Genomic DNA, 24,015 nt, shown 5'->3' with positions numbered 1-24,015 from the left:
CATAGCATAGCATAGCAAACTTGTTTCATCTACGTCTTTGCCTTCTTTAGTATAATTCATTTAATTGTAAGTTAAGACAACTAAATTTTTCATAACGGCTGTGTTTAACGACTGGCTTGCAAAGTGCCTGAAATATTAACAGTTGGCTTTTGTAAGGGTCTCCAGCACACCACACCATTGCTCTTGTGGGGAGGCTGGTTTCAAAAGAGGGAAGGAGGGAGTTGAGGCTGTTGAGGCCCTGCCCTTTGATCTGCTGTCTGCTTCCTTGTGCTGTCTCGGGTGGAGGGGATCCCCATGGAGTCTGAGCAGCTGACCAATGACCTCAGTCGTTCTAGGAAATGGGCAGCATCAATGGAAACCGGTGTGTGACAGCGCTAATGAAATCAGGCTTTCTTGCTCACAATATACTAAAACTTGCTCAGGCAACAGGCGGGTTTGTTCAAGACCACAGGGACTGTCGGGGCTTTAGAACCAGCAGCCCTTGCTGAGCCTTTGTCATAGGGGCGAGTCTCATGGTGTTTCTGTCTTTCTTCGCATGGCCCTTTTATCAGTCTGAGACTCAGCAGCCCACAGACTACAGGCTCATTCTCGTGCTGAGTTTAATAAAGGGACTATCTGCAAAAGTAGGGGTAGAGTTGAAGGAACAGGCAAGGCTTGCTTACCAGTTCTACAGGCCCTTGTGTGTAAGGGGGCGAGGGAGGGTGGTTAGAGGAGAGCAGTGACTTGAGGCTCTTTTCACACCGGGAGGGGGCGCTGCCTTCTGGGCTCTGACTAGGCCGGTTTCAACTCCAAACTACTAGAGCCCGGTAATAAATGCCTGAATATGCAAGAGCCTTGGAGTCAGGCATGTTGAATTTGAATCCCGACCCTGAGTGACCTCACCCTTCTGAGCCTGGGGTCTTATTTGTAAATGAAAGTAATAACAAAGCCTGTCGGGTAGGGTTGCTGTATAGATTAATTGAGATAAGGATAGCTTCTTACTATGCTTATGATGTGAAAGCAGTCTTCAACTCTTTGCAGAATAAATAGACTCTACTAAAGCGCTTTATTTATGCGATCTCTCATTAATTAATTCCTTTTAAAGGTATTTGCTAAGCATCTAATCTATGCGAGATACTGTTAATGCTCAAGGGAGCTGGGCGCTATGACTGCTGTACGGAGGGGAGGAGCCTCATGGGTTTCCCCGCCCACTACAGCGAAGCCCAATGGGACCCCGCGGAGGCTGTGAGTCCCGCCCACTTTTCGGGGCAGGCCCGGAAACGGGGTTGGAGAAGTTGCTGTATTTCCGGTCGGTGAGTAGGCTCTGCTGCTCGTGAAGCCGTAGACCCGGCTCCTGTTCAGCCTCCTCCGGGAAGATGTTTTACCACGTGAGCAGGGCACGGGGTGGCGGCGAGGGCAGGGTCAAGAGGAGGAGCGAAGCAGAAGGCCGGGACTAGGGGCGGCTTCTCGCCTCATATTCCTCCCGCTCCTTGCCCGAATCCATTCCATTTCCCCCACAGATCTCCCTGGAGCACGAGATTCTTCTGCACCCGCGATACTTCGGCCCTAACCTGCTCAACACGGTGAAACAAAAGCTCTTCACCGAGGTGGAGGGGACCTGCACCGGCAAGTGAGTGTCGCACCCTCCCTGCCGCTTAAGCACTGCGCACACGGCTTTCTGTGCCTGCACCCCCTTCCCAGCGCCTACACACCGTGAAAGCTTCTGCTACCTACCCTGGCAAGCCCTCTCACCCTCCCAGGCAGTTAGCTGCTTCCTGCTTTGGGTTCCTACTGTGCTCTCTGGGAAGCTCCATAACAGAACTTCCTTTGTTCAGCCAACATTTGTCATTAACTCAGCAAACATTTCTGAAGCTCCAGCTGTGTGCCAGGGCCCTGTAGTGGGCCCTGGGAACAATGCAGTGAAAAAGACAAAATGAGGTCAGCCCTTGTGGAGGTGGTTTTTCTTTATCCCTCATACCCGGAGACCTGGCATGGTACATCTTGGGCCTCACTAAAAGTTTGTTGAATGAATGGGCAGGATAAGGCAGATTGAGAGTTAGCGGGAGGAAGGTAGAGGACTGAGACTTGACCGTTTCTGGGCTCTGCACTGAGGAGCTCCGCACATGGTGAAGTAAATGAAGGGGGAGGAGCAGGGCTATAGAGTACTCAGGTATCCAGCATCAGAGTAAGCTGAGGTGTTCTTTGAACATACAGGTTCCTGAGCCTTATCTCATCCCTACAGCATCAAGACTGGGGACCAGCCCAGGAACAGGCGTTTTAATAAGTTTCTCCCAGGTGATTCTGAGACATCACCAAGATTGAGATTAAGGACTGCAGCTCTTTTGGACACTGTGAAATTATGAGAGCAGCGTTTGGCATTATAGCTGCTGCTGATTGTCCTGTCTTCTCTCTTGATCATTAAGCTCTCCTGGGGCCAGGGAGCCAACGACTCCCACTTTATGCTCCCCCTTTACCTCCAGGGTCAGTGACTCTTGCAGTAGATGTTTTGTATTTTTTTTCCTGGCCTCACTGGGTCTTCGTTGCTGCACGGGCTTTCTGTAGTTGCAGCAAGCGGGGCTCAGTTGCCGTGTGTGGGCTTCTCATTGTGGTAGCTTCTCTTGTTGAGGCACACGGGCTCTAGGGCTTGGGCTTAGTAGTTGTAGCACACTGGCTTAGCTGTTCTGTGGCGTGTGGAATCTTCCCGGACCAGGGATTGAACTTGCGTCCCCTGAATTGGCAGGGGACTTCTTAACCATTGGACCACCAGGGAAGCCCTGCCGTGGCAGATGGTTTCAGAGGCTCTTCCACACACAGTGCCTTTCAGTTTCTCTGCCTCCTTGCAGGTATGGCTTTGTAATTGCCGTCACTACCATCGACAATATCGGTGCTGGTGTGATCCAGCCAGGCCGAGGCTTTGTCCTTTATCCAGTTAAGTACAAGGCCATTGTTTTCCGGCCCTTTAAAGGGGAGGTCGTGGATGCGGTGGTCACTCAGGTCAACAAGGTAAGACCATCCACAGGGGAGGTAGTGGGAAGGTCCCTCTCTTAGAAGATCTGGGATGGGTCCCACTTTGGTCAAATTCTGTGTCTTTGGTCAAATTACTTCTCTATGCTTCAAGTTTCCTCACCTGTCAAATAGTATGGTAATCTTGCCCTGCCTCACTCAGGGGCATGTAAGTCAATAGTGAGTCAAAACAGTAGTAGCCTCCATTGTGGGCCAGGTGGTGTGCAAAGCCTCTGAATGACTCTAAAATGAGTGCTTTTATCTCCATGCTGAAGCTTGGAGAAGTTGAGTCTGCTGGCCACAGTCATGTGTCCAACAAGTGTTCAAAGCCCAGAATGACAAGTTCTAGGTCTCAGCTGTTTACCACTACACTCCCTTAGCTTAAAATGAAAGCTTGGAAAAACAAACACACAACAAACTTCACAGTGGTTTAAAAACAAGAAGAATATTGTTAGGAACCAGATAAAGATGGGAGGCTTAGGAGACTTTGGGGGACAAAAGAAAAAGCAAGGTCTCTCTTTTCCCTTCTAGGTTGGACTCTTCACAGAAATTGGGCCCATGTCCTGCTTCATCTCTCGACACGTAAGTCTAGGCATGCTGGGTGGGTCTAAGGAGGAGACCTGTACTCATGAGAATCTACTGAAGCATCCTTTTCAAGTGCTCTTACCCAGTTTGACCTTCCTTTCAGTCCATCCCATCAGAGATGGAATTTGATCCTAACTCCAACCCACCGTGTTACAAAACGATGGATGAGGTGAGTGGGCAGAAGAAGTTGGTGAGAGGGCCAAGGGAATGAGCCACTCCGAGGGAGGGTATTGGCCTGGGGGTTTCTGAATGTACTGTTCCCTCCTCCCCAGGACATTGTGATTCAGCAGGACGATGAGATCCGCTTGAAGATTGTGGGGACCCGTGTGGACAAGAATGACATTGTGAGTCTCCTGACTGCCTCCGTGCTCATACCAGGCCGAGCTGTTGCATTCTTCCTACTCAGAGTTCCTGGGGATTTTGTGCTCTTCTGCCAGGAAGAAGAGATGGGTCGGCAGAAGCCCTGGGGCTGAGGGTTAGAGGAGAGCTCTCTGCTTGCTTTGGCTTCATTTCCATTTCCCCTTTCCTCCTGCAGTTTGCTATCGGCTCCCTGATGGATGATTACCTCGGTGAGTGCCAGGGTTGTTGTCTGGAGGAGGGGTGTGTGGGCACAGGAGGTGAATAGGGAATTTAATGCCTGAGCCACTGATGAAAGAAACTCTCATGTTGTCTGCTTGGAAGACCAAGGACACTTGCCCCCTGGAATGAGAAGGGCATGGTTAGGGCTGTCCCAAGCTCTGGGTTTAACCACTGTGCTTTTTCTGTTCTCGGCAGGGCTTGTGAGCTGAGCACCAGGACCTACCTTGTTTGGTTCCTATCTAGGAGGTGTGACTGTCACACTCCCATGTTGTCCAGAGGCCCAGTCTGGCTGCTGTCAGGGAGGCAAGGAGGGTTCCTTGCCCTCAGAAGACACCTGGCTCTTCCTGTGGCTTAGCAGCTACTCTCAGATTTTTGACTGTGTGTTCTAACCATAAAAGGTCCTTGATTTTCATGGAAGTGTCATCTCCTTTCTTTGGTAAGAGCAACTCATTTTGTAAAAAGGCTGGAGGGCTGGTGGCTTGCTAGCCCCTCTTTTCTAGGCCTGATGCCTTAACTAGCCTCAGCCACCAGGGGATCTGACTGACCCTCTTGCCAAGGTCTCAAGTTGACCTCACTGAAGGTAAGGCTGTACTGTTGGGTTGTTGTTGTACAGTCGCTTAGTCATGTCCGACTCTTTGCAACCCCATGGACTGCTGCTTGCCAGGCTTCCCTGTCCTTCACTGTCTCCCAGAGTTTGTTGTGGTCTTTGGTTTTCAGCAAATGGTTGTATTGTTAGAGCTACTCTAGTCTAGGGCCCCAGTCTAGTTTCAGAGAATTTGCCCTCTTCTCAGCTTTTAAAATAACCAAGATTGTAGCTGGGGAGGGGGAAGAGGAGACAGCAGGGTTGGGGGAGGTGAATAATAGAACAGTAATGATACAGATTGTGGGGTCCCAGTCCTTAGGATGGGCACATAAACAATAGCCTTTGTTTACTAATCAGTTAACATACTAACTGAACATATGCAAGGGCTCATAATCTCATTGGGATAACACAACAAAAATATGCAAAATAAGAAGATTGAACAAACACACCACCCTCCCTCGATGCTATGTCTTGGCAATACTATTTGCCTAACTTGGAATGCCTTTTCCAAACCTGTCTGCTTGTTTCCTAGTAATCTATCAAATCTCAGTCATTTTTTGTTTTCTTAAGCTTTCCTTGACTTCCTTAAGAAGCAGAGCTGTGTAGTAGAAAACACAGTATTTGGGTTGATACAGAACTGGGTTTTAGTCCTAGCTGGTGACCTTATGTTTCCTTATTGTAATATGGTCATACAACCCTCTTTGGATGGTATGTCAGAGCGTTGCTGCTCTGTGTCAGAGATCGTATGTGCAAGTGGCCGTCTTCTCCAACCAGGGATTTAACCTGAGCTGTCAGCAATGAAAGTGTGATGTGGTGTCTTTTAAACAAAAAATTAATTTATTTGGCTGTACTGGGTCTTAATTGCACCATGTGGAATCTAGTTCCCTGACCAGGGATTGAACCTGTACCCACTGCATAGGGAGTGCAGAGTCTTAGCCAGTGGACCACCAGTGAAATCCTCAAGTGTGAAGTCTTAACCACTGGATCATCAGGGAATTCTCAGGAAGTTACAACCTCTTAAAGAGATCACAGGCTTAATAGTGACAGGAGTATGCGCCTGGAGTATTCAATGCGACAGGAGTATTCAATCCTTTACATACATTATTGAATTTTCTCAACAGTTCAGTGTAATGTTTTGTCAATCCCACTTGACAGATGATAAAATAGATGAACTAACATGCTTAAGGTCATAAAGCTAGTGAGTAGTGGAGCTGTTTTTTTTTTTTAATAGTGTAAAACCATCATAACTCTTCTTGCCAGGCATTGGGTAGCTGGGGAGTGAGAGGGAGCCACCTTTCTCCCAGCTGTGGCCAGGTGATTTACTCCTTTCCCTGGCCCCTGCCTTGACTCAAGCTGGAGGCAAATCAGCCCCAGACAGCTTGGATGGTGCTTCACTGCGTCCTGCAGGCCTCCGGGCCTTCCTCTCTTCATTGTCTCATGCTGCCAAGGTTACCAAAGGCTGTCCCTACCAATAACACCTTTGCAAGGAGGCCTGCCAATAGCCAGGAGATCTGATCTCAGACTCAGAACTTCAGAGGAACCCCCTCTTCCTTTCATGCATAAGTGGGCAAGACACTCTAGGGACCAAGCACAGTCCTGAGATTACATCATATGTCATTCTGAGTATGACTGGAGGAGTCTCAGCAGGGTGTCAGTCTCCTTAGGTAGTGTTGTTATGGCAACCCCAGTCACATCCACCTGGCTTTCTGGGCTCGGGCTCCTCCCGTCTCAGGATCTTCCTTTCTAGAGGCAGCAGCATCCAACCCTGAGAGGGGGGAAGGGTGAGGTTGTGTACATTCATGCTCCCGTGCAGAAAGCTCCTTTAATAAACAGCTCATTGCAAATGGTCCCATCTTGGATGAACATAAAATGATTAATTCACTGTTTGCCTCGTGATGTGTGAGTGAAAGTTCACTACCAAAGCTCAATCTACATTGTCTCTTAATCTACAGTAACCTTGTGAGATGGGTATTCTTACTCCATTTTGTAGATACGTAAATGTGGTTAGGTAATTTGCCCAAAAGCAGTATCAAAGTTTGAACTCCTTTTGCTATGACTCCAAATACCCTTTACTCACTAAGCTCACTGCTTTTCAACTGAGAACTGCCCAGGTTCAGAGAAGTGTGTCAGTGTAAAATGGTCAAGGAAGTCTGTGAGGTAGGTGAGGGCTTACAGGACAGAAATGGGGAGGATACGAGCTAGGGTGCCCGAATCGGGCAGAGCCCTGGAGTCTGGAGCTCGCACGTGGTGTGTTTAGCCCAGTCAGAAGACCCTTCTGCCAGCAGAAATGCCTACTGAGATTCCGGTTCAACCTTGGGGAAGGGGAAGTGGCAGGTGATGTTGGAGAGTTAAGTTGAGCCCCACCAAGCAGCCAGCAAAACTAAGGCAGACGCCAAAGTCTAAAGCGTCAAAGACTCGCGTAAATGCAAGTGCTCTGAAACTCAGGAGTAGACAAAGGAATGGAGATGGTTTCCTCGAGAACATGTTTATTAAAACGTAGACTGAACCATTACACACCCCACAAAACACCGAAGCGCTGTTGCTTTAAGAGGCGCGAGTCTTCCATATTACGTGATCTCTGACGTGACCGAGCCTTCTACAGAGCCATCACGGTGGCCAATCGAGTAGTGGGCAGCTTCTTTGTGGGCAGGAATTCCTGAAGACGCTCACCGATTGGCTGTGTTCGTGGAGGGTGGGGCCTGATTGCCGAGAGAGGGAATTAGTACGAGCAGGGTGAGAGGGGTCATCGCCGCAGCTACCGCCGCCGCAGTCACCGCCACCGCCCTCTTGGTAGCCGCCTTCGCCGTCCCTGAGCCATCAGGTGAGCAAGCCCTCACAGAGCCGTCCCGCTGCAGGTTGCCCGCTAACCAGCCTGGGCGCCCGCTCCGCTGGGGGCCCGCCCCCTTCGCCGACCACGTGACCCAAGTTCGGTAACCTCTGACCTCCTCCTCCCTGCCCCCCCACCTCTCGAGCTGGAATGAAGCGCGGCCGGGTGGGAGGATGTGCTTCACGGAGGCCGGCGGAGGTCAGTTCCCACGCCTCCTTACCGGTGTGGCTAGTGGCTGAGGATGTGGAGAGGAGGGTTGAGGAACTGGAGACCTTGGTCAGAGCCAGACTTTGGGGGGTGTAATGTGGGCACGTAATAGGGAAACTTCCTTGGCGCCTTCCGCGGGCAGGACTTGCTGCTCCTACTTTACAGGTGGAGAAAGAAGGTTAACATAGCCATTGGCGGGTCTCCAACGCCAGGTCTCTGGACTGGGAATCCAGGCCGTGTTCCCCACACAGTCCGCCGCTCCTCATGATTAGAATGAGAGTTGAGTTCTTGCTCCCTTACCTAGGTAGTGCTGGCCAGATGATCTTGGGAAAATCATTTAACATTTAACCACTCAGCTCTGATTTCCTTGGCTGTGAAATAGACACAATGTTTACTTAATACCTCTCTCATTGTTAATCCAGACAAAATGAGGTGTAAGCCACATAAAGCACGTAGCTCAAAGCTTCAGGCATAGTATATACTGACAAAAATAGCGATTGTGCGCTCATTTTTTCAGCAGGTGTTTACTGAGGGTGTGTTATGTGCAGACACCGTGCCTGACGCTGGGGATGCAAAGGTGAGCAAAAAGGCATGATCCTTGCCAGCATGGAGCTTACAGTCTACTGGGGAGGTAGATGTTAATCAAAAAGTTGCACAGGTATATAATTACAAACTGATAACTGCTTTGAAAATAAAGTCATGGCACACGGTGAGGGTCTGAAAAGACTTCTCTGAGCAAGTGACTTTTCTTTTAAATTTTAAAATTAGTCATTTATTTATTTGACTGTGTTGGGTCTTCCTTGCTGCATGGGCTTTTCTTTAGTGTGGCAAGCAGCAGCTACTCTCTAGTTGTGGTGCATGGGCATCTCATTACGGTGGCTTCTCTTGTGGCAGAGCACAGGCTCTAGGGCTCACGGGCTTTGGTAGCTGAGGCTTGTGGGCCCTAGATCTCAGGCTCTGTAGTTGTGGTGCACAGGCTTAGTTGCTCTGCAGCATGTAGAGTCTTCGCGGACCAGGGATCACACCCATGTCTCCTGCATTGGCAGGCGGATTTTTTACCACTGACTCACCGGGGAAGCCCCCAGCAAGCGACATTTGAGACTGAGATCTGAAGGAAGGCCTAGGAGTTCACTGGACAAAGGGGTTGGGGTAGAGGAGGAGAGCGTTCTAAATCCAGGAAACAGTGTGTGAACATCCTGAAATAAGGTGTTTATGAGGAAACAGGCTACAGGAATGCAGAACATAAGCAAGGGTGGAAAGAGATGTTTGGAGATGTAGGCACACATGTGGGGCCTTGGAGCCATGGCACAGGTTTGTTTTATTCTAAAGGCAATGAGGAGCCGTTGGGAGAAATGCTGCAGGGAGGCCAGGTAGGGTACCCACTGGATTTAGGGACCTGGAGGTCACTGGTGACCCACTGGGCCTTGTCAGAGAGGAGTGCTGGGGCAGAACCTGGGCGGGTCACTGAAACTGGGACCTCGCTGCTGTGGTGGTATTGTCTCACTTTGGCCCATGTGGGCCAGCCTTCTAAGTGTGGCGTGTGTTGTTGGAGTCAGTCACCAGCTGCTGTTTTTTTTGGTTCTTATTCTGCCATATCCTGTGAACAGAAGAGCAGGTTTCTGCTCTAAGCCTCTCAGCCACATTGGGGAAGACTAGACATGGGCAAAAAGCCCAACTACTGAAAGCCTGACCGTCCCAGATGGCATAGGGGCAGGAAGACCTCAAAGGACAGACTGGATCTGCCTTAGGAAAGAGGAGGGCATGGGGGCTTGGAATAGAAGGAGGGTGGGCCAGCCTGAGCGCCAGCGGTGAGGTACAGGGTAGGCTGGAAGCCACGAGGTGGCCTTCCTGGGAGGATGGATCAGCTCAATGAGCTCTGCGGATTCAGGACCAATCCCATTATGTTGAGCCAGAGAGTTGGGACTTTACTTTTATGAGTCCTGGAAAACTATTGAAGACTTTGAGCAAGGAACTCTCAGGGTAAAAGTAGTCTTTTCATCAGTATTTAGTACTGGTGGCTGTTGCACAGATCCAGAAGAAGACAAAAGTTTTTGTTTATAATTAACGATTGTAACGTCTTCCATTTGTGTAGCGTTCTGGCCCTTGAGTTCCTCCTACATCATCTCATCTCATCCTCATAGCAACCCTATGTGTTAGGGAGGGCAGGGGTTATTGCCACTATTTTACCAGACCTCAGACTGAGGAAAGTCTCAGCCTGGTTTGCACTGAAAGTGGTGGAGCAGGGCTGGGACCCAGTTCTGTGCATCCGAAGGCCAGGCACTTTCTCAGACATCACTGCTGTCTGCTATCACTGCCGTCTGCCCTCTGACCCAGCTCAAGTCTGTTTCTTGCTCTGAGCCTTAGTTTCCTCACCTGGACACTCAGATGAGGTTCCTGGTTCAAGGATTCTGGAACAAGAGCAACAAGATTGGTTTGGAGGGCCTTCAGTCAGGCTCCTGGGCTCAGAGGGAGACTGGGCTGCCCTTTCCCACCTCCCTTCCCACCCCCAGCTCCATCGGGGCCATGTCGGAGCGAGAAGAGCGCCGGTTCGTGGAGATCCCTCGGGAGTCCGTCCGGCTCATGGCAGAGAGCACAGGCCTGGAGCTGAGCGATGAGGTGGCGGCCCTGCTTGCAGAGGATGTGTGCTACCGACTCAGAGAGGCCACCCAGGTACACTCCCCCTCCTTGTCCCTCCCTGGGACTGCCCTCTCCCCCAGGGGTTTATTCAGCTAGTATCTGTCAGGCCCCTCCTTCGTGCTCTGAATACAGCGGAGGCAGTCCCTGTCCTCTCCAGCGCCTCCTCCTAGGCAGCTAGGCTTCCAGCGAACCAGGCGCCTGCTGAGCATCCTCTCGTGCCCCTCACCACAGCCCCGCTGGGCAGGCCAGACGGGTTCATCGTCACATCCCCCACGTGAGAAACTGAGTCACAGAGAGGGCATGTGACATTGGGAGTTGTTTGCCACCCCCGCTCCCTGTCCCCTGACTCTGTTCCTTCCCTCGCAGAATAGCTCTCAATTCATGAAACACACCAAACGGCGGAAGCTGACCGTCGAGGATTTCAACAGGGCGCTCCGATGGAGCAGTGTGGAGGTGAGTTGGGCACAGGCTGCAGAGGGCTCAGCTGGCACGAGCCTGCCTACATGCCCGACTCAGGGCTGGCCACACAGTGAGACGTGAAGGCCCAACGCACACACGAGGGAAGGTCACAGCCACCGCAGCACAGGTGTCGCGCCCAGACCCCCAGGGCCAGGCGTTCAGAGAGGCAGAGGTGGCCACGGAGGCCCAGAGGCTAGGGAAGGCTTCTTGGAAGAGCTGGCGCTTGAGCTGAACCTGCAAAGGAGGCTGGGATTAGACTCAGTTGCAAGGAGAAGAGGCCATTCTGGGTGAGGGAGCAGCCTGAGCACGGGCGTGGGTGTCAGAACATCCTGCATGGTCGTTCCTGGGCAGGGGGTCCAGGGAAGAAGATCACATTTAGAAGAGAGGAGCGTTTTCAGAGCTGGTCTCTGTGAGGAGGATCAGCAGCCTGAGGGTGGGGTTCAGGGTCCATGCCGCTCCGTGAGGAGGGACCACGTTCTACTCCTTGACTCTGAGCACTGGTGCTGCAGCCAAGTTCCCAGTGAAAAGCCTGGAGTCCCAGGCATCCCCCTCTGCTCAGGGCCTCTGGACTCCCCGAAAACATAGGCTCTGGGCCCTGGCCGGTAGCGCTCCACTTACCTCCCCAGATTCAGCCTGCTCCCCAATCCTCTCTTCACTCAGGCCGTGTGCGGTTATGGATCTCAGGAGGTGCTGCCCCTGCGCCCTGCCAGGGAGGGTGAGCTCTACTTCCCCGAGGACCGAGAGGTGAACCTGGTGGAGCTGGCCCTGGCCACCAACATCCCCAAAGGCTGTGCTGAGACGGCCCTGAGAGGTGACCGGGGGGTCCTCCACGGGGCAGGGACAGGAGCTGGGTTGTCGGAGGAATGGTGATGGCCTGGTGGGTGGATGGGGCAAGGGGCAGAATCCCGGGCTGACCCGTTTCTCTGCTCTGGTTCTAGTTCACGTCTCCTACCTAGACGGCAAAGGGAACTTGGCCCCTCAAGGATCAGGTAATGGGTAGTACGGGGAACGGGCCCTCTGCTTGGACTTTCCTCCTGTAGGATTGAGGGTGGTGCCGCTACCCCTCTGAGGCCTCATCTGACAAGTATTTTCTGGTGCCTGCCTGGTGCCAGTCCTGAGTGGGCACTGATCCCTGCCCAGAGGCCTCAGAGTTGGAGATGGGATCCCAGGCCTGTAACCAATCATGACGCCGTGTTGGATGTTAGCGCAGAAGTTTGAGCAGCTTTCTGGGGTCCCTGAGGTGTCACACTTCCAGGGTCTGCTGAATGGAGCTTACAGAGCCTGAGGCTTATGAACTTGGACCTTGGGGACTAAGCAGGAGTCTGCTGGGCAGAACACAGGTGGGAGGCAGCATGCGGAGCTGGGCTGTGGAGAGCTTGCAAGGACAGGGTGAGCAGGCTGCTCAGAGAGGCTGGTGGCTCTGTGTTCCGAGAGTCCTGTCTGAACGGGCTCCTTATGGCGATGGGGGTTGTTGGGGGCGGGGAGCAGGCAGGGAGGCTGGGAGAGGGCTGGGCTGCACCCTGACCACCTTCTGCCCACCCTCTCACAGTGCCTAGTGCTGTGTCTTCCCTGACCGATGACCTTCTCAAGTACTACCAGCAAGTGACTCGGGCTGTGCTGGGGGATGATCCACAGCTGATGAAAGTGAGCAAGCGGGCCTGAATTGAAGCATAAAGTTCAACTCTCAGATCCCCATGGAATTCCTTCAGAGGCCTGCTTCCTGTTCTCTGCAGGCTGGCTGATCTGGGTGGAAGCTGCTCTTGGTGGGGGGGCGTGGTGCTCTGCAGCTGGCCCTTCTCCAGCACTGCTTCCCTTCCTGCCCCAGTAGGAACCCTGTTCCTTAGGGAATGGGCAGCTCTGCAGGGTCCTGTGGAGTGTGGGGACGGCACAGGTGGTCAGTGCCCCTACACCGTAATCCAGAGCCCTTTCTTTGGGGTGTCTGTTGACCTGGAGCCATGTGGGGCATCCACCTTGCACCTTTCATCTGTCTGGCCTTGAGAGGAAGTAGAGGGAGCCTGGTGAGGGTGCCAGTCAGACATCATACCAGCCCTCTAGGGCCCACGGGGCCCCGCTGGACACTGCCTGTGCCAGGCCTCTTCCGCCAGAGGCAGAGGAGGGCTGGTTTGGTGGTCTTGGCCACGTGGCCCCTCTGTTTGAGGGGTTTACATCTTCCATGTCTGGATGCTGCTCTTATTTCCCTTGCAGAGGCTGTTGTTACTGCACTCTCCTGCCTTAGGAAGTCTGCTGCTCGTCCTCAGACACAGTGCATGTGGCTGGGCCTGGGCCTGGGAGCTGGGCTCCTTCCTCTTGAGCTGTTCTCTGCTTTCACAGTGCCAGAGGAGCTGGGAGGGCACAGGTGGTGGAGGTTCAGGCTAAGATGGTCTTACTCATTGACTCTTATTTTTTTCTGCTTATAAAAGTAATACCAGCATATGCTTATTACAGAAGTACTGTAAGACATACAAAGTAGAAATTGTGTAGAACCACCCAGTCACATTTTTTTCCTATGTATAAACTGTCATAGTCTGCTGTCAATTGAAGTGGTATTAAACTAAATATCTGGTTTTAGAATAACTGCTTTATTCAGTTGAAAATATGTTGGACATTTAGGTTATATTCAGTTCAGTTCAGTCACTCAGTCATGTCCGACTCTTTGCGACTGCATGAATGCCAGGCTTAGGTTATATTCAGCTTTTTATTATTATAGACAGTGTTATGTGTGGATATGTGTGTGAGTGGGTTTTGTTTATAGTGGGTTAAATTTGTAGAAGTGGCATTGCTGAGTCAAAGTATGAACATTTAAAATGTTAATAATACATAGGTGCCAAGTTTTCCTTTAAAGAGGTATCAGTTTATACTTGGGGTGGGTGGACCAGGGCAGCGTGGCCCCTTCTGTTTCAGATTGCTCTCCACGACCTGCAGACCAACTCCAAGATTGCAGCGCTCCTGCCATACTTTGTGTACGTGGTCAGCGGGGTAAGTGACCAGGCTGCGCCAGGAGCGGATCTGTGGGGAGGCGATGATGCCACAGGCTGTAGGGCTCACGGCAGGCGCCACCAGACTAGCAGGCTCTCTGCACCTTCATGTCCCCCCAAGCAGCCGCCTTCTCCCAACAGGTGAAATCTGTAAGCCACGACCTGGAGCAGCTGCACCGGCTCTTGCAAGTGGCACGGAGCCTGGTTCGGAACCCACACCTCTGCCTGGTGCCCTATGTCCGCTCCCTGGTGGGCAGCGTCCTCTACTGTGTCCTGGAGCCACTGGCTGCCTCCATCAACCCGCTGAATGACCACTGGACGCTGCGGGATGGCGCTGCCCTCCTACTGAGCCACATCTTCTGGTAGCCACCTGGGCCTAGCGCTGATCAAGGGCGGGACTGTGGCAGAGCTGTGGCTTGGGGTGGGAGGTGGGGTGAAACTCTGGCTTTAAGGCCACAGGTTGAGAGGCTGGGAGTGTCTTCCCTCTGATCTTCCAGGTTGTTGTGCTTGGGGTTTTATAAACGGGGTACAGACGCCAGGGGTTTGGCCTATCAGCCCTCAGGCCCGGGCTCGGCAGCCTTGTTCCCTACCTGGTGTGCCGTGCACGTGCAGCTTCCTGTGTGCTCTGCCTCGTTGCCCTGACTCAGTGTTGCTCCCACAGGACTTATGGGGACCTTGTAAGTGGCCTCTATCAGCAGATCCTGCTCTCCCTGCAGAAAGTCTTGGCGGATCCTGTGAGGCCTCTCTGCTCTCACTACGGGGCTGTGGTGGGCCTGCACGCTCTTGGCTGGAAGGTGAGGACCCTGGCTTTTCTCACAGAACTATAAGAGCTCCCGTTTATAGTTAGAAAAATAATCTTTCTTGTCCATGAATGTGTCCTCTTTCTCCATTTTTTACGTTTTTCACTGTCTTTCAGGATCCTTCTGTAATTTTCCCTGAAGAGAACCTCAAAATAACTTGTTTACTGCTAGATTCTTGCTATGCTTTGATACTGTTGCAATGTCTTTTCATGGTATTTCTTATTGGTGTATAGAAACATAACTGATTCATGTATTGATTCAGCTACTTCATTAAACTATCATTTTTAACTAGATTATTTTGGGCTTTTAAGGTAATCATACCATGTACAAATAATGATAGCTTTGTCTTTTTTAAACCTAGTGCCTTATTTTTTTAAATTCCTTTTCCTTTTTTGGCATCCCACATGGCTTGTGGGATCTTAGTTCCCCAATCAGGGTTGGAACCTGAGCCCTTGGCTGTGAAAGTGCAGGGTCCTAACCACTGGACCACCAGAGAATTCCCAAACCTAGTAATTTTTTATTGCTAGGACCACTAATATCATTTTAAATATGTTGATATTGGGCATCCTTGACTCATTTCCAATTTTAAAAAGAAAGTACTAACAATAACCTGTCCTATTTAGGCTGACGTTTACTTCGTGTGTTTGTAGATACCTTTCTCAGGTTAGGGGAATTATATTCTTAATTATTAATTCATGTTAATTTTATCAAATGCACTTTCTGTATCTTTTTAATTGATTCTAAGGTTTTCCTGTTTTATCTGTTAATGTTGTTAATTGTATATATAGGTTTTCTTTTTTTTTGGCTGTGTCACACAGCTTGTGGGATCTTAATTCCCAACCAGGGGATTGAACCCCTGCCCCAGCAGTGAAAGTGCTGAGTCCTAACCATTGGACCACCAGGAATTCCCCATACAGATTTTCTAATAGTAAACTATCTTTACATTTCTAGGATAAACTCACTTTAGTAATGGTATAGTCTTTAAAAAAATGCAAAACTTTTATTGGAATATATTTTTTATATACAGTTCGATTTAAATGATTTATCTGTATTTATGAATGAAATCAATCATGTACTCTATTCATATGGTTTTAGTATCAGGGTTATAGTGGTTTTATAGAATAAGGTGGAGAGGAAGTATTTTTTATACTTTATATTTTTGTTTAATTATGTTTTATTGAGACATTCTGTTCCTTGAATGTCTGTAGGCTGACTTTGTAAATTCTGGCGTGCTGTTTTGTGGTTGTATTTTTAACTAATAGTTACAGAATTATTTGAGTTTTCAGATTTCTTGAGTCAATATTAAGTTATATTTTTCTAGGAACTTGAAGTCTTAATTGCTTTCCCCCAAATTAATCACAGGATTTAAAATTACATAATTAGAGTCCAGGTCTCTGAGCTGTTGTTTGTTTTTGTGCAAGTGGTTTGAATTGAGTTCCAGTTTACATGTAAGCCAGGATGGTACTTGGAATGTAGCAGTTGGCAGCTAAATTTCTCAGTTAGCAAGGGGCATTACTTACACCCTTCAGCCCTCAGCACATCAGTGATCGTGGGGTCACTTTATATTGTTTGTCTGTCTTTGTATCTGATCTTTATTCCCATTGCTTAATTAAGGCTTGGGCATTCAGGAGGTTCCAAATAAATGCTGGCTGAATATTCCCCCAAGCAGGGAATTTAGGATTCAGCCCTGTCGAGAACCAGAGATAAAAGCAGATTTATCTACTAAGAGGAAATGGTACTTGGTAAGCAATGAGCAAAAGAGGCACTCACTGCATTCTTTCCTCCCATCCAGGCAGTAGAGAGAGTCCTGTACCCACATCTGTCCACTTACTGGACAAATCTGCAGGCTGTGCTCGACGATTATTCAGTATCGAATGCCCAGGTTAAAGCAGATGGGCACAAAGTCTATGGAGCCATTCTGGTGAGTGCCAGCCCTTCCCAGCCTCTCCTTCCTGCATCAGTTCAGCTGGCTTACTTTAGAACACTAGGCCCAGGTTCCTTGTATCCTAGTCCCTCTGCTCTTACAGGTGGCCGTAGAGCGACTGCTGAAGATGAAGGCCCAGGCAGCAGAGCCTAACAAGGGTGGGCCAGGCAGCAGGGGGTGCCAGCGCTCTGACGACCTGCCCTGGGACAGCCTTCTCCTGCAGGAGTCTCCCTCCGGGGGCAGCGCAGAGCCAGGTTTTGGGTCTGGTCTCCCAATGGCTCTTGGAGGCGTGGGGCCAGAGGATCCTTCCCCTTCGGTGACCCTGGCGGACATCTACCGGGAGCTCTACGCCTTCTTCGGTGACAGCTTGGCCACTCGCTTTGGCACGGGTCAACCAGCGCCCACGGCCCCGCGGCCGCCCGGGGACAAGAAGGAACCGGCGACCGCCCCGGACTCGGTGCGGAAGATGCCGCAGCTGACAGCCAACGCCATGGTCAGCCCGCAGGGCGACGAGAGCCCCCGGGGCGGCGGTCCCCCGTCAGCCTCTGCGCCCGCCGCCTCTGAGAGCAGACCGCTGCCCCGCGTGCACCGGGCGCGGGGAGCACCCCGGCAGCAGGGCCCAGGCACTGGCACCCGCGACGTCTTCCAGAAGAGCCGTTTCGCCCTGCGCGGTGCCCCTTACTTCCGTTTCATCATCGCTGGGCGACAAGCAGGGAGGCGATGCCGCGGGCGCCTCTTCCAGACAGCCTTCCCCGCGCCGTACGGGCCCAGCCCGGCCTCCCGTTACGTGCAGAAGCTGCCCATGATCGGCCGCACCGGCCGTCCGGCCCGCCGCTGGGCGCTCTCGGACTACTCGCTGTACTTGCCGCTTTGACACGGCTCTCGCCTTCGCCTCTGTAAATAAATCCCGCGCCCGGAAATGACGTTTCCGCGCTCGTGGGTCGCGCCGGATGAGGCAGGGCTTGGTTAGTTGGCTCCTGCGGCGGCGCTTTCTGGTGTTGGGGAAGTCATGGCGCTGCCCTGGTTGCAGCGCGTCGAACTCGCGTTCTTCGCTACCGCCTTCTTATGCGGAGCCGTGGCGGCCGCGGCGCTGACCCGGACCCAGGTGTGCGGTTGCGGTACGGGGCCGGCCGTCAGGTTGGGTAAGCGGGGAGCAGGTACACCCTGAACCGGAGAGGCTGCTGCTGTCCGGCCCGGCGCGCAGCTCCTCGGAGCTAGTCGCCCAGGTGAGGCCGGTCGCCGGCTGAGATGCATCGGCGCTAATGACGCTCTATCGATACATCTGCTCACAGATTATTACCTCGCAAAAGGAACGAGTCCCTGGGGGTGTCTAACAGCAGATATAGCCCCGCCGGGTAATTCCTGCTGCATAACCTCATCCTGGCTGTAAAACAAGTTGGACCAGGCCCCTTTAAATCAGACACTATTGTGCTGAGCCACTCAAAGAAAACATAGTGTAGTAGAAATGAGCAAACTACTAAATGGTTGCAACGCAGTGTGTCATATGGCAAACCAGTGATGTAGCAGAAGCGAATAGTTTAGCTGAGTGTTTAGCCAGGCAATCATGTTAATAAACAGGCTCGTTTGACCCCTGTAAGTAGGCACTATTATACCTATTTTATAGGTTAGAAAACATCGGAGATGGCCGAAGGTTAGGTAAGTTTTGGTTCTACTTTAGAATTTCTGTACAAGGGGAGACCAGAACTTGTGAGGCATCTCTGAAGCTAATTGTATTTTATAACGACTGCCGATTTCCTCATCCTTCTGGCCTCTGCAGATTTCATTTCCCCACCAGACCCACTCATCTACTGGCCCAGAAACAGGAACTGACAGTAATACACAAAAAACTCCTTAGGGTGGTCCTGGTCTAGATTATCCCCAACACCTGCCATGAACTTGCATTCAGAGGTACTAGCCTGAAATCTAGAACTCAACAACTTCTCTCCACAGGGCTCCTTCAGGGGCAGCTGTCCTCTGTATGGCGTGGCCGCCCTGAACGGCTCCTCTCTGGTCTTGTCCCGACCCACGGCCCCATCCCTCTGCTCCTTTGTGGCGGGGGCCTCAGGCCTCCTGGCCCTCTACTGTCTGCTGCTTCTGTTCTTCTGGGTCTACACCAGCTGCATCGAGGGCTCCCACAGGTGACTGCCGGCTCTGAGGGTCAGGGGTTGAGGTGGGAGGTGTCCCACTTGAACCACAAGGGATATTCTCTCCCTCCTCCTAGAGGCCCTATCGGGCTCCGCTTTGCACTGGCCACCTCAGCTATAGCCATCTTCCTGGTCTTAGTGTGTGCCTGTATCCTTCGATTTGGCACGAGTTCCCTGTGCAAATCCATCATCTCCCTGAACATGACTAGGTAATGGGAAAGGGAGGGAGTCTGGCTGGGGCTGTCTACCTTCCTTCTGCAGAGTATCCCATACTGCACTTTTTACATCCCCGTCAATGCTCATCTCAAAAGGGCACTGGAGTGAAAGGCTATTTAGGGTATATCTCCCCTTTCTCACGACTGTCTCTTTGACCTCACAGCTGCTCTGATGCCCAGAAAACTTCATGGATACCCCCTGGAACCGCTGTGCAGTTTTACTCCAACCTACATAATGCTGAAGTGAGGTCCTGGGATATGAAAGGCTGGGTAGAGACTGAGGGATACACAGATTCGTGTAACGAATCGTATAATATCATCTGTAGTTTTAAGAGGGCTCACCAGTGTACTCTGAGCTTGATCCACCGGTGAGGGGCTGAGGAGCTAAAGGCTTGATAGCCTGACAGTGCACAGCTGAGTGGTATGTGGGTGGAACTGGATTCAAGATGGGCCCAGTCCTCACATTCCTGTCCTGTCTCCCACAGACTTCTTCTTGGGTGAATCTGGTATTGTGGTGTGTGGTCTTGGTGCTCCAGGTTGTGCAGTGGAAGTCTGAAGCCACCCCATCCCGCCCTCTGCAGAGGGGGGACCCTGAGTGGAGCTCTGAGACAGGTGCTCTTGTTGGGCCACGCCTTTCCCATTCCTGAAGACTAACCAAAGAGTACTTCTGCAGCCAGACTCCATGCCCAAGTGCCTGTAATCCTCTTGCCCCAACATGGCTTTGATTATGTGGGGAGCCTTAGTTTTCCCTCCAGGAGGGAACCATGATGACACCTCTCTTCCTACAGCTGTTTTTGTACCAGTATTATATTACTTTCTTTCCTCATCTCAGTACTGAGTTCTTAGTGTAAAGCACTGTAGGTAGGGTGGATAAGAGTAAGGAGTGAAGGTCAAGATATGGGTCAAAAAACTCAAGAGGTACGGGCAGGTAGCTGCCCTTGGGACAACTGTTCTTTTATTTGCTGTTAATGAATTCTGGGCCACCTGTGTGACCCTGGTTGTCACCCCATCCATAAGGTTTTTTATTCTGAACCTTAGTGACCTGAGGTTGCTTCTTCACAAGCTACGGTAGGCACCCACAGTGTTGTCAAAAAGTTTCGTGTTGGGGAAGTGTCCAGCTTTGTCCAACAGGAAGTAGAAGCGTCGGCCTTTGACTTTCAGAGGCAACATGGCAGGGACTTCTCCCCGGTGGGCCATGCAAGATACCTGGTTTAAGGGAACCGTAAAATGGGCACCCCAACCAAAGGGGGCATGAGTGGTGAGGGTCACTTGCTTCCCTCCAGCCCGTAGCATCACTGAGCGCACAGAGCGGAGGGAAAAGAGAAGACCAGCACCAAGTACCAGGGAACCTGTAGGAAAAGCAAAGATTTGGGTTTTCGCTGGAAAGCTAAGCAGCAACCCTTTCAGTGCCCCCCGAATAAAAATAATTATGATAACATTTACTGTGTTCCTCTTATACCCTGGTTATGTATTAGTCATTCCTCCCAACAGCCTTAATAGATACCCATCCCCAGTTTAAAACAGGATCCAGAGTAAGGGTATTAACTTGCTCAAGGTCACAAAATAAGAGACAGACGGCAGCTTGAGCCTGTAAAGGGCTTGGCGCTCAGGGACTTCCAACTCTAGTGTACCGCGCTCCTACCTACTGCTCATCCGGGAGGGTTGGGAGCCCCTTACTCTTGCCCGAACAGAGAGGATTGTGCCCACCCTCTTCGATCAAGCTGGGAAGCTAGCCCACACCTTACCGATTGCGCCGCAGCCGACGGCAAGGCCGTAGCGCCAGAGTGTAGAGCGCAGGTCCAAGCGGCCATGGTCTGGGGACTTGGCGTCTGTTGGACGAACCGGGGTTGGGGGTCGGGCCAAGGAGGCAATGGCCAGGGAAGCCCAGAAGACGCCCTGGCCAGCGCAGAACAGCCCGAGGACGGCGAAGAAGCGGCCCCGTTCGTGCTCGAAGAGCAGCACATCCCGTGGCCGAGCCGTATCATGCAGGGCTCGGCGCGCGGACAGTGACTGCAGCGCTCGGAACAGCAGCACAGACCACCTCCGCCCGGGCGCCGCCATGGCGCTGCGCGGAGCCGTTTCCGGGGCGGGACTTCCTGCCAGCTTGCCCCGCCCCACCCCCGGAGTCCTTCAGCCCCAGGCGAGGCGGGCGGGGCCCATCCCTCGGTCCCGCCCACGCTTGTGAATGGTAAGGCTAAAATAACTCAGCTGGACACCAAATACAATACCATTCTTTATCTTAAAAAGTAGGGAGGATCCTGGGGTTAAGTACACAAAGCACCTAAGTCCTTCGGGTATTTTAGTGTCAGTTCTACAAAGTAAGCTTTGGCTTCCTGGCACCAGGGAGGCTCAATCTTCTGGAGGCTTCCAGAAGGCAGGTGAGGAGAAGGATCCAGCAGCCCTCCCTCCTCGGTCACAGTCACAGGGCGGCCTCGGGCCGGAGAGGAGACATCAGTACATCCAGGGGCTATTTACAGGGGTCTTCTGGGGCACGACTATGGATCACTTCATGAATGCCACTTCTGGGATCTCACCCTTGGCCTTAAAGAAATAAACAGGTCAGCAGAGCCAGGTGGCCCATGCCATGCCCCGAGCCTCCCTGACCCTCTTGAAGGCCTGGAGCTCTCTTTGCCACCTGTTTTCAAATCTTACCTTGAGGTGAGTAAAGGCCTGGGCAGACCTGGTGTAGTCCCAGTTGTTGTCCTGGAGGCACCTGGAGTAGGGGAAGAACAGGCACCTCCATTAGAACTACAAGGATGGGCTTTAAAAATTTTAGGGGCACTTATTTTTCACCACCAGCACTACCTCAGTTTACCCCATTTCCTACACATGCTCAGTACTCACTTCTGGGACCACTCAAGGTTCATGCCAGACTGGGTAGAGAATGCCTGCAGCATTTCCTGCTGCTCTGGGGAGAGGGTGGGCACTGGGCTGGAGGAAGGTGTGGGTGCAGGCATGGCAAAGGCTCTCTGGATCTCATCAGCACTGGCATTCCGCACAAACAGCTCATCGTTGACGATGCACAACCTTGGAGACAAAAAGCACCTTAGACTGCTGGACAGACAGAAGATAACCTCATCCTCCCAACATCATTCCTATTCTCGCTTGACACTCAGAGTCTTTCGATACCCACAAGATTCCTTTATCATTTACCCCCTTTTTCCCATGGACTCCACATATGTGATTATCTACCAAACAGACTGCAATTATACATTCTTCCCCAACCCTCATTTACCTTTACAACAGACTTAGGAAGTGAATATTGTTAAACCACTTTTCCACAGTGGCAGCCATGCATTGGGACTGGGATCCAACATGGTAAGTCAGATACTCACCCTGAATTGCTGGCAGGAACAGCGACGAACGTCCGGGTAAAGGCTCGCAAGGAGTCCCGAGACTTTCCATCCACTACAATGATAACAATGGTGATGACCCATCAGAGTCATTCATGTTTTATGTTTTCTAACAGCTTCTCAAAAATCATAGTCTGATTTGATACAGAGAACCCTAAGCAGGCCAAACGGGTAATTATGTGTGCGCAGATGAGCAGAGCAGGGAGGAGTGTCAGAGGTTAGAGAGGACAATAGTAACACTTTTATCCCACTGGTTATTTATTTGTATCTGTGGGCCAGGCCCTGTGACAGGCACTTTATAAATCACTTCACTTACTCCCCAAACACATAATGAGATGCCTATTATGAATCCCTTTCTTTTACAGATAGTCAGGTTCAGAGGTCATGTAAATTGCTCACAGACACAGAGGACCAAGGTTGGGGATAGAAGCTCAGAACTGTCTGCCTCCAAAGTCTGTGTCCTAATCATCAGGCTGTTCCCATAGCCAAGACAGGAAAGACAGGTGAGGATAGGCTTGGGGGCAGAAAGGGAGAAGGTGGTCAGGGAAGAAGAGAAGAGAAGGGAGCTGGGAAGTTGAGAGTGCTCAGAATGACTAGCTGGGACAGGGACCACTCCACAAACTCAGGACTCCAAAGATATTTACCTTCTTTGAAGACTCCGTTGACAGAGAAACACAGCAATGTGCTCTGAAAGAGAAGCAGCAACATCAGGTACCATCTAGGCTCCCAGCAGAGCCCAAGTCCCTCCTTGCCTGTAAAGGACTGCCCCTTCCCCAAATCTAAGCTTCTGTCAAGGGAGGAATAGGTGCTTACTGTCTGTGCACTTATGTCTACCACAAAGGAATTGATGTCATGCTGAGTTTTGGGCAACTCATTGAGGAAGGCCACCACGTTGAGACGTGTGTGCTTCAGCAATCGGAACCGCAGGGCTGTGGGAGGAGAGAAGCCGAGGTTAGGAGCTGCCACACACTGAGCCCAGACTGGCTCCTTCCCATGCCCTTCTCCCACCCTGATTGGCTCACATCACACACTTACTAGGGTCTTTAAGCTTCTTCACATTCCTGCTATCCTTGAAGTACTCGGCCAAGTTGCTTCTGGGGGAATAAGAAGAAAAAGAGGCAGTGGTCAGAGCAGTGGTGATGCTGCACGTGCTGGCCAGTGTCTGCTGAGCAACTCTGATACTGGGCAGGTTCTGGGATGTGCTACTCACCGGGCAGGGTTCTGGGGGGTGAAAGGAATGCTCAGCGAGCAGCAGGCTCCATCATGGTAGGCGTCCAGGAGCCGCTGCCGGTCTCCCGAGTCATAAACCGTATAGTACCTGTGGGGCAAACGAAAGAGGAGGGTCGAGTGCCACAAGCTGGATCCACAAAGGGACTGACAGCTCTCAAGACTGAGTTGTGCTGGGCCCACTGCTCCCCAACCTCAGGACACCCAAGATACTTACTGCTGCAAGAAGTGCAGGACCAGATTCTTCAGGGTCTCTGTTCCAAAGTAGCTTCCCTGGAATCAAACAGACTCCAATTAAACAGGACCATGGTACCAGGACTCTCCTCCCAACATGAGTTCTCGCTCTGTGCCCCTCAGATGCCACTTCACCACTTACCTTGCAAGGTGGTAACGTTGTGGGGGCTTCAACATCAAAGGCAATTGGGGGGGGTAACTCATGGCCATCCTGCAGAAGGAAGTGAAAGACGACGATGTAAATCAGTGAAAGAAGGCTAGATGAGGGACTTCCCTGGCAGTCC

The 24,015-nt window shown here is 51.5% G+C and overlaps 5 protein-coding genes across 10 annotated transcripts in view; 3 read left to right on the top strand and 2 right to left on the bottom strand.

Annotated features, from left to right (window-relative positions):
- The first annotated feature begins 1,215 nt into the window (after positions 1-1,215).
- Positions 1,216-4,558, top strand: POLR2G (RNA polymerase II subunit G). The gene is made up of 8 exons (XM_055581020.1): positions 1,216-1,367; positions 1,500-1,609; positions 2,823-2,982; positions 3,514-3,564; positions 3,671-3,736; positions 3,840-3,911; positions 4,103-4,136; positions 4,342-4,558. Exons 1-8 carry the CDS (start codon positions 1,356-1,358, stop codon positions 4,353-4,355), a joined length of 519 nt encoding a protein of 172 aa, XP_055436995.1. The 5' UTR covers positions 1,216-1,355; the 3' UTR covers positions 4,356-4,558.
- A 1,767-nt stretch (positions 4,559-6,325) lies between these two features.
- TAF6L (TATA-box binding protein associated factor 6 like) lies at positions 6,326-17,432 on the top strand. Of its 4 annotated transcripts, none has more exons than XM_055581002.1 (12): positions 6,326-7,550; positions 8,284-8,340; positions 10,274-10,433; positions 10,767-10,853; positions 11,520-11,670; positions 11,798-11,848; positions 12,409-12,503; positions 13,761-13,835; positions 13,976-14,196; positions 14,496-14,628; positions 16,427-16,555; positions 16,662-17,432. In XM_055581002.1, the coding sequence occupies exons 2-12, from the start codon at positions 8,333-8,335 to the stop codon at positions 17,430-17,432; spliced, it is 1,881 nt and encodes a 626-aa protein (XP_055436977.1). In that variant the 5' UTR covers positions 6,326-7,550; positions 8,284-8,332. The 4 variants fall into 4 exon arrangements, with proteins under 4 accessions (XP_055436977.1, XP_055436976.1, XP_055436978.1 ...); XM_055581001.1 differs by having other exon boundaries at positions 8,281-8,340; XM_055581003.1 differs by lacking the exon at positions 6,326-7,550 and adding an exon at positions 7,565-7,754.
- Positions 17,433-17,438: 6 nt separating this feature from the next.
- Positions 17,439-20,355, top strand: TMEM179B (transmembrane protein 179B). 2 transcript variants are annotated; one of them, XM_055581017.1, is made up of 5 exons: positions 17,439-17,663; positions 18,509-18,696; positions 18,780-18,911; positions 19,082-19,160; positions 19,403-20,355. In XM_055581017.1, exons 1-5 carry the CDS (start codon positions 17,568-17,570, stop codon positions 19,562-19,564), a joined length of 657 nt encoding a protein of 218 aa, XP_055436992.1. In that variant the 5' UTR covers positions 17,439-17,567; the 3' UTR covers positions 19,565-20,355. The 2 variants fall into 2 exon arrangements, with proteins under 2 accessions (XP_055436992.1, XP_055436993.1); XM_055581018.1 differs by lacking the exon at positions 18,509-18,696 and having other exon boundaries at positions 17,568-17,695.
- On the bottom strand, positions 19,837-21,016 carry TMEM223 (transmembrane protein 223). The gene is made up of 2 exons (XM_055581019.1): positions 20,663-21,016; positions 19,837-20,266 (listed from the first exon to the last, which is right to left on the bottom strand). Exons 1-2 carry the CDS (start codon positions 20,976-20,978, stop codon positions 19,974-19,976), a joined length of 609 nt encoding a protein of 202 aa, XP_055436994.1. The 5' UTR covers positions 20,979-21,016; the 3' UTR covers positions 19,837-19,973.
- Positions 21,017-21,137: 121 nt separating this feature from the next.
- Positions 21,138-24,015, bottom strand: part of NXF1 (nuclear RNA export factor 1) — a 160,259-nt gene continuing 157,381 nt past the window's right edge. For both annotated transcript variants that reach the window (XM_055581005.1, XM_055581006.1), the window contains 10 exons: positions 23,874-23,942; positions 23,715-23,770; positions 23,481-23,588; positions 23,306-23,364; positions 23,084-23,199; positions 22,915-22,957; positions 22,253-22,325; positions 21,762-21,944; positions 21,570-21,630; positions 21,138-21,458 (listed from right to left, as the gene is read on the bottom strand). In XM_055581005.1, coding sequence (XP_055436980.1) covers positions 21,420-21,458; positions 21,570-21,630; positions 21,762-21,944; positions 22,253-22,325; positions 22,915-22,957; positions 23,084-23,199; positions 23,306-23,364; positions 23,481-23,588; positions 23,715-23,770; positions 23,874-23,942 — 807 coding nt within the window. In that variant the 3' untranslated portion in view covers positions 21,138-21,419. The remainder of the gene's footprint in view (positions 21,459-21,569; positions 21,631-21,761; positions 21,945-22,252; positions 22,326-22,914; positions 22,958-23,083; positions 23,200-23,305; positions 23,365-23,480; positions 23,589-23,714; positions 23,771-23,873; positions 23,943-24,015) is intronic.

Source organism: Bubalus kerabau, chromosome 5, assembly GCF_029407905.1.
Source record: "Bubalus kerabau isolate K-KA32 ecotype Philippines breed swamp buffalo chromosome 5, PCC_UOA_SB_1v2, whole genome shotgun sequence".
NCBI lineage: Eukaryota > Metazoa > Chordata > Mammalia > Artiodactyla > Bovidae > Bubalus > Bubalus kerabau.
The sequence above is the reverse complement of the archived record's forward strand: the minus strand, read 5'-3'. Positions and strand labels throughout refer to the sequence as shown.